General features: G+C 35.3%; 1 protein-coding gene across 1 annotated transcript; it reads right to left on the reverse strand.

Moving 5' to 3' along the window:
• Positions 1 to 279: 279 nt before the first annotated feature.
• Positions 280 to 11,639, reverse strand: LOC113751238 (kinesin-like protein KIN-12E). Its single transcript, XM_027295207.1, has 22 exons — positions 11,265 to 11,639; positions 10,346 to 10,501; positions 10,162 to 10,245; positions 9,503 to 9,622; positions 8,843 to 8,956; positions 8,641 to 8,733; positions 7,918 to 8,007; positions 7,742 to 7,812; positions 7,564 to 7,638; positions 7,332 to 7,419; positions 6,708 to 6,766; positions 6,454 to 6,517; positions 5,905 to 5,970; positions 5,188 to 5,346; positions 5,007 to 5,111; positions 4,610 to 4,845; positions 4,328 to 4,397; positions 3,602 to 3,658; positions 3,418 to 3,474; positions 3,049 to 3,108; positions 2,828 to 2,907; positions 280 to 2,634 (listed from the first exon to the last, which is right to left on the reverse strand). The coding sequence occupies exons 1-22, from the start codon at positions 11,541 to 11,543 to the stop codon at positions 495 to 497; spliced, it is 4,323 nt and encodes a 1,440-aa protein (XP_027151008.1). The 5' UTR covers positions 11,544 to 11,639; the 3' UTR covers positions 280 to 494.
• Positions 11,640 to 14,314: the final 2,675 nt, after the last annotated feature.

The raw sequence follows: 14,314 nt of genomic DNA on the forward strand, positions 1-14,314 counted from the left end.
GCAATATCACACTTTATCACAATCACAAAAAATAAAAGATAAACAAAATTCAATTTATTATAATTTACAAATAAAATACTGCATAATCATCCAAAAAATAGTAAGAGAGAATGATAAAGAAAAGGAAAAAAGAACAAAGCAACTTTCGTTTCTCTTTTTTTAATTTTTGAGTCCCATTTATTTGATATGTGAATTATGTGTTAAGTGAGATTTAACATAGTCTTTTTATAATTATTAGGGAAGGTAAGTAATATTTCTAAAACTTTAAGAGTGTCAATTGATATTAAGAGAAACCTCAAGGAAGGTTTCTGATATTATCCCTATAGTAGTGCACAATTTGCACAAGTCAGGGTAACTTCAGATCGGGCAATACATTACAACAAGCATGGGGTGAGACGATCCATATTAACAAAAAAAAAAAAAAATTGAGCAGGTTTGCAAATCATGCAGTCAGGAAACTGCATTAACAAAAGAATTATCAAATCCTTCAACACTCATTTAAGTAATGAATTCAACTCCATAACTGACATCCTTATGCTATGAAGATCCTCCTCAATCTTGTCAGACACAAAGCAGGAATGGCAAGCAATTGCCTCCAACAACTGTGATTTTCTCTCCGTTGCTACTGCTTTTGCTCTCATTAAGTCCTCTATTTTACTTGATTCTGACTGCACCTCTTCATCCAAGATCCTCAATTCTTCCTCTTTTAGTTCAGTTTCAAACATATGTTGATGATACTCGAGTATCATGTTCTCAAATTCATCCCTTCCATTTTCTTTCATCTCTAAAAGCATCTCTCTTTCTTTAATGATGCCCTGAAGCTTGTTGCCCATCTCTTCCACTGACTGCAGAGTATTTTCTATCTCATTACTGACAACTTGTATGTCAACCTCCACCTTCCCTAGTTTATGGTTCATATGCTCAATTTCCTTTCTCGCGAGCCCAAGTTTTTCCCGAGTCTGCTTTACTTGATTTTGCAATTTTGTCTTCTCTTCCTCAGACTTCAAAAGCTCAGTTGCTTTACCACTCAGATGCCAACTCCTCTGTGAGTGACGGGCGTCTGTTTTTTCAAAATTATCTATGGCAAAGAGAACCTTATCATTCTCTAGTCTTCGTGTTTCTTCCTCCACTTTCGACTTCAGGTCAGCCAGGTAGTTTTGCATTTCAATTTCAGATTTTTTTATTCTTACATGTGCATCCATCATTTGATCTTTAGACGCTTGCAGACGGGCCAATTCTTGTTTCTTCTGGTTTAGATGCATCGATGAAGCACTCAACTTCTCTCTTGCTTGATCTTCACGTAGCTCAAAATATCTAATTGATGAAGAGAAGCTCGACAAAGAGTATCTCAGTGCTGCCAACTTCTTGTCAAGAATGACTCTCCTCTCATGAATCTCTGTAGAACAAACCTTCGATAATGCATACTCTTGTTGTTTCACCTGTAGGCCATTTTCTAGCCTTCCAATTTCTTGTGATAACTGATCAACCTCAAGGATTGCTCTCTCAAGCGTACCAAATATACTCAAACTTTGTGCAGAGTTTGAAATCTTCTCTTGTGCTTCAACAAGCTTCTTTCTAAACAAACTCACATCTTCTGACAAGCAAATTGCTGCTGACCTGTTATCTACTTTTGGACTACCACCAGACTCCTGATGCCCCAAACTGGTTTTGTATTCAGATGAACCAGCTTCATTCGGAAGTAGGTCCCCTCTTACAGATTCAGATTCATTTAGCATGACTGTTTCAACTTTATGCTGTGCACTTTGCCCTGAAACTTCATTCTCTGCAAGATTTGCGATCTCAGAACAGGTCAAATCTTCAGACCTGTCATTGTCCTGACTACTAACAGAACATTCACTGGAGGCATCCTGCACATTTACTTCATACAAACCACTTTCCACCAACAAGCTTTTTGCATCAACAGATATTGAATTATCTTCTAACTTAAGAAGATGTCCACCCTCCATCATTGTTTCGAGGAAACCCGTTTTGTTAGAAGTAACATTCTCATCAACAGGCATGAAAGATTCTTCAAGCTTCAGATGATTTTCTTCATACATTTCAACAAGCTCAACTGGGCGGTCACACTCACCTCTTTTCTCAACACTTTTCTGTTCATTGGAGGCCAGAAGTCGTTTAAGTTCATCCCTCTCTTGCATGGCTTTCTCAAATAGCCCCATCAATTTCTCATTTTCTTCATGCATCTCCAGAAGTTGATGCTTTACATTCTGAACCTCTTTATTCATCTCCAGTTGCTCCCCAGCAAATTGGCTGTCATGATATTGTTCTTCTTCCATCCGCTCTTTGGATTTATGAGTTTCCTTACCATCAGCATGATTTTGTGCAACTGCCGCTTCATATAGTTCTATCAGTTTGTTATTATCTTCAATTAATACTTTTAGCTTCATCTTAAGTTCATCATTTTCTTTGGACAAGAAAATGGCCATCTCATGAGATTCCGCTTCCCTTTGGCTTGCTGCAGCAATGGCATCAACCATTGTTTTTAGTTCTATCTGCTCAGGTGGAGCAGTATTGGGTATCTGATTCTTGGCCATTGAAGGAAGACCAGGCTGATTTCTCAGTGCATCTTGAGTCCTCTCAGCTTCTAGTTGTCTTACCAAGTCATCTACATGCCTACAAGATTTTTGGACACCAAAAGAGTACTATGGGATCAGAAATGTCCAAATTCAACTCTGAAAGCGAAGAAGGGCAGAAGGTTCGGGTCAACTATATACTAACACCAGAATCTATTACGTATCACCGTCATCCAGGAACGAGAGATAACATGGGTGACCATATTCGGGAAAAACAGAGAGCAGCTATATACCTCTGCAATTTTTCTTTTTCATCAACACAGCAATCAAGCTTCTTCTGAAGACAATTCAGTTCTGACTGGTTCTGAATGGCCTGATAGAGTTTACATAATCTTTTTTTAGTTTATGGAACAAAAGTTTCGACAAACAAATAACTAGATAAACTATAAACCCTGTTATGCTGCTAGTTGCGTGTATTTTGCAAAACAGAGCTTTCAAACTGCTAGAAAGTTACCTGCATACGAAGGAACTCATTCTCCTCATTGATCGATGTACGCCAGGGTGATGCAGAGCCCTATATTCGAAATATTTTATACGAAATTGGTGCAGTCTGTTAGTCAAGATTTTTTACTGAAAAACTGTAAACTTTATTTGACAAGTTACAACTCATTCTTTTAGCCGAGTAGCAATGCTGATTGGTAAAGTTTCTATTGCCTTTGTGGGTACTTGTGATCCAAAAAATATACATATGTATTATGTTTTCCAATGGACCCATAACCCAAAGGCTGATGAATTACCAGCCTGCTTACTTTTGCAACTATAGGAAGCAGTAAAGAAAAGTTCACAATAAAGGAAATTAACAAAAAAGTGCAATATGTCTTACATGACTAGAAAGCAGTAGATCGTCACCACTTGAAAGTGTAGGCTCAGAGGTTTCTTTCTGTGTGACATAGATAGAGAACAATGTTATAGTAGCCATAAACAAGCTAGAGACCTTCTCTGGCCCATTACACTGGCCAAAAAGTAAATAAATGACAAATCCAACTAAATCAGAAGTGTAAACTAACCTGAACAATAATCGGGTCTGATTCGTGCATGAGTTTCCAATCCAGAGCTTCTAGCAACTACAATTCACAAGAAAATTAACAAGGGCTATATTCTAGTGTGAGCCAATATAGTAAAACACACAGAGCAAGGAGTCCCAAAATGCCCCTAAATGTTATAATTCCTAAGGCAGGAGTAAACTAGGAAACATCTTTCGCTCCCTTGCTCTGAAAATGGACATCTATCTATATACATGTATTTGTGTAAACGCAGAGTAAGTAGTATTCTTCCATGTTTCTCTAGTTTTTAGTTGTTGTTTGTCTCATTTCCCAAAGGGACCAAGCTATCGAATTTTAATGATGAACATTAAGTTTTAAATAGCAATAACAGGAAGCTGATATCTGTGACTGTTCAAAGAAGGAAAAGGTAGATATGGGAAATAGGGAGAAAAGGAGATGTGAGAAAGATAAAAATAATCTAGTAATATATCGACCTTGATAAGTACTCTATCATTCTTGGCCAGCCAATTCATTCAAGAGATGGCATTATCCAATTTTGGGAAAAAAGCAGGTGATTTAATTCAAAACCCTTTCCAGAATTCAATTTCTGAGTTGAAATCTACTAAAGATTGTTTGATACTGCAATGTTAGTGTTTATTGCTTCATGCAACGTAGGCAACATTACAGAATCAAAAATAAAAGAAATACAACACTAAGATAAGAAAATAAGGTGACATGCCGTGCATTTACCTTGTTTTGCAAAGTCATTATCTGTTCATTCATTCTTTCACGTTCCCCTTCCTCATAAAATGATTTCAATCTGCATTGTCAAGTATAGAACACAATTAAATCATATTCTTCAGAAAAAAAGAAGAAGACGTAGATCATGATATTCCTAAGGTGATGCAAAGCAACTAGGGAAAATTAAACATTTGATTCCTAAACTTTCAAAAGTCCCTGGTCAAAACTATCAAACACGATTGGCCTGTTCATCCATGAGTTGTTGAAAGAAAGAGAGCAACAAAAGCTTGCCTTCTAATCTCTTCTTTCAAGCGCAGGTTTTCCATAGCAAATCTTGTCGCCTCCTGGTTGCGATCAACCTGAGCACGTAAGACCTCTATTTCGTTCAAATGTTCCTCCCTTTCTTTTAGCAAGTGAGTCTCAGCTGAGATCTTTCCAGAAGCAACAGCTTCTAGTCTCTTTATTCCTGCTTCTCGAAACCTTAATCTCATCTTGAGACCTTGGATCTCATCTTCTCTTTGTTTGGCCTAATTCATGAAAGGAAACAAAAAAGTTCTGTAAAAAAGTTAAGGACAAACTTCCAGATCAAGTCATCTTCTTTTCTAGACAATTTGTCATCATCAGAACCTGTGCCCAGACCTTTTGAAACAGATAGAACAGAAGTTTAAGATGTTTATAGTAAACATACCAGCTTCATTGCAGCCTGACTTTCATCAGCCAGGGCCTTTAGTGCAATGTCTTTATCCTTTTCCCTCCTGAAAGCCCCAACTAGGGCAACTTCATACTCTTTCTTCTGAAAATATAAACTCTTTTATCAATATTCAGAACAGGTTTTAGCAATCTCTTCAGTATCAGGAAACAGTACTTACAGTTGACATTCTTTTGTTAGAAGTAAGTGGACTTGATAGACCATTGAGTCCTTCCCATTTAAAGTTTCCAGGGGATCCGGGAAAAGATACTGCCAGAGGATCAGTTTCATGGTTCTCAGCTACTCCATTTGCTAGACTCCTTAAACGTGCCACTTCTTTCTGTAAACCACAGGCAAGCAGATAATAAAAATGTACGGAATAATACCAAGAAACTGTTGCTGACAGTGATATAACAGTCATCCATCATCCAGCAGATTTAGGCGAAGATAATTGCCAATTCTGATGATTTTATAAGCTCTATTTTTGAAGAAAAGTATAAGAAACAGAATAGCAGTATCAGATAATAAAAATTAATCCAAAATGGCATAAACCATAGATGTTTAATCGAGCATTCTGTCTATTTATGGCACTTAAGTCTTAACAAATCATTTTCCTTTTCAAACAAATGTAAAAAAATCATCACACAGATGAACACCAGCTATGGCAAAATTTAACTACATCTTAAAGAAATTACAACAGTGAAAGCATCTCCAGAAAAACAAAGGGTTTCACAGCAAATAACTTGCTCTGAATAGGTTACAGACTCAAGCATTGCACAAATTTTAGGGGGAAAAAACCGAAAAAAAGTATAGGATTAGACTCTTTCATGGCTTTTACCAAAAAGTCAATTGCACAACAAGAAGGATGAATGAACAAGGTTTTTGCAGAGCATGATACCTTCAGATTTTGGATCTGAATCCTCATAGCAAGAACATCTCCTGAAGCATCTTCGTTGACAATAGCCTATATAATTAACAGAAAAGATCAAAAAAAGATAAAACAGAGAACAGAAAACACAAAATGTCAGCTTCAGTCAACAGTGATTGTGCTCTTTTAATAAATCTTCAATCAAGTTAAGTTGCATCCTAACAATTCATTCGTTCTGACACATTTTAAACTACTAATAGTTCTCCTTCCTTTTCAAGACAATAAGTATGCCACAGTAAATATAAGCCATTGCATTTAATGACATGCAATTTGTGTTAAGGGACCAAAAAGCTATCAAAGAGAAGTAACTCTACAGTCAATTCTATGTTAAACTAATAACTCCAAGTGGAATGTTTCCTGTCTAGATAAACAAGTGTGAGAGTAACCACCACACCATCATGCTATGGCAACCTTTCGATAGGCATACTAGGTGGGCTAGAATAGGAAACCTCAACTATCGCATGCAAGAGATTAAGTTCAAAAACAACAAAATGAAGCAACCAGCTGAGTACAGCTTACATGATTTTTTATGTATTTGGCACGTTGGGCAAACTTCAATGTGCTCAATGTCTCCAGTGAACAGCTGCAAGGCACCATTTTTTTCATTAAGAACAAACATATCAATATTCAGAGTAAAAGTACAGGAATAAAAGAAAACATATTAAGTTGCTAAACAGTTGAAAGTGTTGCGGCCCTAAGATACTCTTTAAGAAACTTCTTCAATCATATACAAGTTCATAGGACACACAAGTATATTAGTTCAGATTGCTAACCTGCTAGATGGACTGATATTAGCAATGATACTTGTTTTTGCATTTCCACCCAGTGAGTCCTGAAACACAGGGAATAATCAGATCTGTACTAATACAATATTTGTGCATTTCCAGTTAGTACAAACACAATATCAAGATCTGTACAAAATGCGAAATGACACAAGCAACAAATGGCCTGCACAAGGAAATCTGAGAAAACCAGTGCATAAATGAAATAAAATAATCCAGATGGCAAACCATCAGAGAAATAAAAATCATTTCTACCATTATAAGCAATGTATAGTTAAATGAAGCTTCTCACTGCTGATGACCATTATTTCTACCATTCAGAAATGATACTTTAGACACATTTATGCTGTCATTTCATCTGAATATGTACTAGTGTTGATATTAGATATCAAGCCATAAATAACTCTAAAGGAAAAGGAAAATCAATACTTAACTGCACTACAAAAAAAAATCTAAAAAAACTGATTCTCGATTTTATGTGATCTAAATTGACTTGGCTGCAGTAATATGGTCACAATCGCACCTATTTATTGAACTTCAATCAGCATGCACATCAATCACTCTGTACAAGCATGCATGCAGGAAGAATATGAGTTAAATGCTAGTTGTTTTTACCTGAAGCAAAAATGTGAGCTTTGAATCTCTATAAGGAACATGAAGTGACTTTCCATTGGATACATTCACAAGGTTCATAATCACAAGCCTGTGCATCCCATAATGAGTTAAATATTCAAAGGTATAATAAAAAGAACAAAACTAAGAATATGTGGACAGGGAACAGCACTGTAAATTTTCAACAGCTCTTTTGTCAAAAATTAAGGATATTAAAGATATGAGCATCACCAACCCTAATGTGGAAAGAGATTTGTTGATGTTGGTAGCTTCCTTTAAACGTTCGCCTTCTGCACCGGAGCTCTTTTGCCTGTAATTGTAAGATTAACATAGTGATTAATAGTTGAATCTCCATATAATGCTATATCATTACTCAAATGAAAAAAATCTTGTCCACCATTTTGTTTATGTACCTCTCAGAACCAGCTAAATCAACAAGATTAAGCCGTGCAAACCTATGGTGAGTTACACCTTGTGATTCCCACTGAAACGAAAGAAATAAGCAAATAGGTTACATTTGTTAAATTGAAAGTTTATTTATAACAAGCCAAGAAAAATAGAGCAAAAACAAGAATTGTATTATTGTTACCTTGCTTTCTAGCGTACAAGTGAACACACTATGTGAACGACTGCTAGCATGATTCATATTGGTTGCAGCAACCTTTCTGTTTGTTGCCCCCTGGATGATATTCACAGGCAGAAAGGATAAATGCAATTTGCAAATTACCAGGTTAGAGAAACTCTGGTGAACAAGAATGTAGGACAAATCCTGCAGTTTACTAAATTATGACAAAATGAAAATAACAAAGTAAAATGCTACACCTTTAGAACCTAAAAGGGATAATAAGCTGTCTGATGTTTTAACTGATCGCAATCTTGGACAAAACCCTGTACACTTCCTAGCAAAGTTTATCTTCAAGGGAACAATAAACTAGGGTGGGAAGGGTGAAGTTTTGTTTATTCATTATTTTGTTAGAAATCCATCACTAGACATCATGACCTGCTCCAGTCTATAAATCTGTAAAACCACTTTTGTCTTTCTACAGCAGCATGACCCAGAATTATGACAAACATAGTACAAAAATGAAGGATACTTCAGTTCCTACAGCAGAGCAATACTTTTTGTTGTGTAAGAATTAAAATTTAGATTTACCCATTTCCTTTATTAGGGAAACTTCGTAACAGGGTCACAATCTAGAAGTATATACCAATCCACACTTTGAATTAGAGAACAGGGTATAGTACAACAATCAATCTTGCCATAATAAGACTAAGAACTTATAACATGTATCATAGGCATGTCATGGCTTACCTGAAGAAGTTTCTGAATCACATCTCGAGCACTTGTCACTTCTACCTCAGTAAGATTCTCTACATAAATTCCCTTCTTATTATCTTCTCTTATCTGCCAAGCCAATCAAAGCTCTCTTAAGTTGTCATTTCACAGGAGAGGATTGTGATAAATGTGAAATTCCACAAAAAATGACATCAGAGTGCTATAAATTGTCAAAAACCTGTAGATTCACAGAGGAAGGATCCAAAAGATCAAGAATTTGCTCATTGTATATTTCTAGAAAAGAACATCTGCAAGTAAATCTTAGTTTTTCCTCTCTCAGTGCCTCCCTTTCCTGTAGAAGCAAAAAAACTGTAAGTTGAGATGAATAATGTGGATCTCTTAACACTCTGAATATTTTGATGATAACCTCAACCTTACAAGTTGATATGCCATTTAAAGTTAAAGCCAAATGGAACTATCTAGCTGTTTCCATATTAATGTGCTCTGCATTTGCATGAGGGCAATGCACGAAAGATAAGTCACAAGCACATGAATAAGTTTACAACTAGAAGAATGTACTGTGTTTTGATATTTGTGATAGCAAATGAATAGAGATTTTCCTCATTAGTAGGATATTTCACCACTTACATAATTGTTTTGACAAGTCAAAAACAAGTAGCATGTGAGACTTCTAGAACAAGATTAATCATTTCTGAAATATACTCTTGCAATCAAACTCAAGTTGATTAAAAACTCTAAAAAGGAATATTTAATTGCTTAAAACCTTAATGTACCCCAGTATAAAATCATATGATTGAGGGAACTCATCCATCAGTCGAAATACAGAAGCCAATAACCCATGTATGCTGAAGATGCATCTAAAACAGATTTAATGCACCTTTTGAATTCTTGAAAACAAATACTCAAACACTCTAGGTGTCATCCCACTGTTGACGCTATGTCTTCTGGTTCCTCCCTCTATATCTCCAAGCATCGTGTGAGTTTTCCCACTTCCAGTCTATTTTTGGAAAGAAAAACAAAGGGAAATTAAAATTCTTGTATCAATTAGACAAAACTAAAAGAAAACACAAAGTTCACTGCTAAATAACTTCATTGTGAAGAATATCTAAGTTCAGACATAATTAATGACCTAAAATTTTACTTCAAAATAAAAATTTCCACAAGTTTTTGCATAAAGTAAGAAAGTATACAATTGGTGGCAGAGTAAACAACTAGGATGTTTTTTTTACTAGTGGAAAAAAAAGGAAAAAAAAAAGCAAGAGTCCTCTAATGAGGAAAAAAAGAACTATGATTTCTTTTTACTAGAGGAAAAAAGTGAAAAGCAAGAGTCCATTAACTGACTCATCCCAAGCAAACATTGGAAAAGAGTGGTCTCCTATGCAATTTTCACCAGAAGCTTGTTTATTTTGAAACTGGGACTCCAACTTGGATCATCTCTAATTAATGCCATGAAGCCTAACCTTGTATCTAGCTACTGACAAAGTTATCCAGAATGAATTAGAAATGAAACGAATAATCACAGAGTCCTTGACTCACTTGGCCATAAGCAAACATGCAACTATTGTAGCCTCCCATGCAATTTTCCACCATGGGTACCCCAGCCACTTTAAATAGCATCTCCTGTTAACATATATGTTCAAAAAAAACAGAAAAAAAAGGTTAGAAGACATAAGGAACAAATGTGAACAAATAGACATAGTAGCATGAAAGAAATATTTACCTGGCTAACAGTTTCATCTGCAATAAGGTCGAAGGTAAAACGTGATTCAGGATGTCCTGTCCAAGTAATTGCCTGAGAACTATCTTGCCTGACACATCTGCCATGTCCTTGCAATGATATCTCAGAGCTACTCAAAGGACGAATTCTTATAATAACCTGCACATTATCGAGATAAATATAAAAACACTGACCTAAAATGAGTAAAACCTGAACTTAATTATAACGTTTGAGCATAAATTGAACTCTGGAACAGTTGCCACATACTTTATACTTAACTATTCTCAACTCTAAGGATAATCCACTTCCTACTAGTATTAACTATTCAAGATTTACAGATGTCCATTAGCTTGGTGTCTCCTTCCTAAGCTCGTTGAAGAATAGCTAACAAAACATAAATTTTCAACAAACTTTTGAGCTCATCGACTATTCTGCTTAATATTCAAATTATTTGAGTTAGCTATTAAAATTTCATATTTTATTTAATTGAATGAGCAGTTTAAAACTTTTAGTACACAATGAATGATTTCTCTAGTTTTTTCCTTAGCTAGCAACAAAGAATTATGAGAAGTCTATCAAATTCTCTTCTAAAATAAAATCAGCCAACTATCATAATCCGCAATTTCTATTTCCGACAACGAACAGGGAAATATTTAGCAATTCAAATCCTTCTTGCCTGAGAATCTCCTCAGGCAACAAGTTGATGAGGTACAACCTTCAACGCATTAAGTACAACACCAAACTGTTACACATTACAGCCAAGTCCAAATTTTGCAATCGGTTCTTAAAGTCTGGAGCTTGCTAAAGAAATATTCTATTCAGTATCCAAGCTTCAAATCTTTTACCTCAGCTTCATCAATATCAGTTGAAATTCAGCAAAAAAAGAATTGAAAATGAATGTGAAAACCTAGATAATCAGTACCTGAATATTCTGCTCCTTCCAGAAGGAGGGGTCGTCGTGAAACTCGAAACTCCTAACGAACGGCGTAGTTTTGGAATCATCATCATCATTAAAACCACTCTCGCTGAAACTCCTAATCGTCAGGGAGTTCGCTTCCTTCGTCGCCGACTTAAACATCAGATCCGGGGTGCTCTTAACTGCCGGCATCGCCGACGAAACTTCCGACGAGGATGAAGAAGCATGGTCGTGATATCTGAATCTGGACTTAATCGCGCTCGCTGCATCAGAAAACAATGGCATTTTCTCAGCAAATTCAGAACTAAAGAAGAATTAGGGTTTAGCAAAATCTGGATTAATGGAAAAGATTAAAGGAAAATTTTTGGGATAGTTTGTGAAGAGGATTTTGTTGTTTGGGAGTCGAAATGGGGAGTGTGAAATGGAGGCGTTGGAATTTGAAAGAGGGGGAAAATTTTGAGAGAGGGAAGATCGGACGGTGGAGGAGGAAGGAGATGGACGGTTAGGATGCGGGATGGAATTCAAATGTGGAGGGGAGTAAAAGAGAACCGTTAGAGGTTTTTTTTTTTTTTTTGTTTTTTTAATGTGAAATTTTGAATCATGCGAGTCAAGAAGGTGCAGCCAAGTAGGGCTGTCAACGGGCCGGGTCCGGGCCGGAATTCATTATTCCGGACCCGGACCCGAATTACTATCCCGGATCCGGACCCGACCCGTTTACCCGACGGGTCTTTTATTCTATGTTCCGGATCCGGATCCGGCGGGTCCCGGATCCGGATCCGGGTCTACCCGAACAAATTTACCAAATTTTATAATTTCTAATAAAAATGAGAAAAAAATATATTTATAAACTAATTTCTAACTAATGCAAAGAAAAAACCAAATAAGAAAAGAAATCAAATTAATTTTATTAAAATACATCACCCTAATCAAATTATATTGATAAATATATATTTTTTAAATTATTAATTCATTTATATCCGGATCCGGGTCTAATACGGGTCGGAATACTATATTCCATATCCGACCCGTTTTTTTGTTTGACAAAACGGATCCGGATCCGGATCCAGAAAACGGAATTAAATCCCTACCCATACCCGCAATAATTTCACGGATCCGGTCTGGATCCGGGTCTAGACCCGACCCGTTGACAGGCCTACAGCCAAGTGGGGCAGATTATTGTGTCCTCTATTGATTAATGATAATGGCTTTTTATTTATTGCAAATGTTAATTGCAATCCACTTTTTATAATGATACTCTTTTTATCATTTTTATTTATTAAACTATATGATAAAAAAATATAGTGAGAGTGTCATTACAAAAAATTATACCATGACGTCAAAAAATGTTAATCGCACTTCACTTTTTATAATGATACCCCCACAATCATTTTTGTCATATTTCATAGCGTGTTTCATAAAGGGATTATTAAATAGGTCGTGCTTTAATTTTTTTCCCTTTGATATACAATTATCTACCAAAAAAATCTTTTATTGTTTTTTTTTTTTATCTTTCCTTTCTTTCTCTCTCTCTTAATTCTTCTTCATCTTCATCGTCCTTAGTCATTTCTCCTTTTTGAACCAGAATCCTCGGTGCATCCATCATCAATAATCCTCAACCAATCTTTCCTTTAAATCACATCTAACCCATTGAGATTTATATCAAATGATTCAGTTTATTTTAGAAGTTTCAATTTAGCTATTTGATTAAAAAGTAAAAAAAAAAAAAAATCCAATATGTAAACATTTTGTCATGCCTGCACATCACACCACCATTGCTTGCCACCATCACAGGCTTGAAATCTAATCGAAGGAGATGAATCATTGGAGAGATCAGTGTTAGACCAAAAGTGAATAAGTAAAATAATTTCTATTGTTGAAATGGTGAGCTTGTATTAAAAAGCAAAAAAAGATTGACAATGTTTATGATACTTGTTTAGTTGTTTTCACTTCTATTGCCAATTCTTTGGTCTTTTTCCCTAGGCTAGGAATGAGTTGTGCTAGTGTTGTGACAAGAAGGAAGAGTTTAGTAAAATAAATCCAAAAGAAAAATTAATTTAAAAAAAAAAAGAACCAAATTGTGGATGTCATGCAAGGGGAGAACAACTCTTCATGAACTATGACAATCACCTATATACATTGCGTGGCAAATGACTTAAATGATTAACCTAAATGGAAATTTATAACTCATAGAGATTGTCTATGAACTTTCTGTTATTGACAATTCATGTCACAAAAAATTCTACATTTATTTCACACAAACTTTTACATTCTTCGTTAGCGAGTGTCAAATATTATTTACCTTGAAAACATTTGTTTTGGCAGGGAGGTTATTTTGAAATATTTATTTGAAATAATTACCGTAGCACTTTTTGTGACATGATATATGTGAAAGATAAAAAAAAAAAGTGGTTGGAAATTGTGTTTATGATGTAAGCAGAACAAATTTTGATTTTTTTTTTTTTTTGCAAATCTTGATAACCAAACATACCTAATTTGTTCTGGCAGTAGGCTAACTACTATTTAAAGGAAAGATCATATGCACTATGGTATCCTTGGTGCCATCAAGAACGAGTTAATATACAAAACAGCATTCAACAACATCATGATCACATAAAAGGTTGTATAATTATTGACCTTTTTAGTGATGTTGTGAAATAGATGTGTTCGAAATTTCGAAATGTCAAACTTACCCTTAAATAATCATCATATAAAGTTGTGAATTTGGAAAGGGACAACTAGTACCCATGAATAAGTTGCAGTATTTATCTATTTTTTTTCCTCTTTGAATGCTTTTGTATTTTAAATCGATGATCAACATTTCAACGTCATTTTGAAATGAACTTGTTCTTCGAGTAAAGAAAATGTTGTTTAGTCAATTGATTCCTGTGTAGCTCCAACTTAATATCATTTGTAAGGTGATGAAACTTGAGATAAAGCACAAGTCAGAGACAAAACACTAATGGAGCCTATAATTCCTTGGCACAAATTTAAAACATGATATATTTATTTGAGCAATTACGGAACACATGACATGAACTGAAAGTCCTACAATTTTT

This window comes from Coffea eugenioides, chromosome 1 (genome assembly GCF_003713205.1).
Source record: "Coffea eugenioides isolate CCC68of chromosome 1, Ceug_1.0, whole genome shotgun sequence".
Classification (NCBI taxonomy): domain Eukaryota; kingdom Viridiplantae; phylum Streptophyta; class Magnoliopsida; order Gentianales; family Rubiaceae; genus Coffea; species Coffea eugenioides.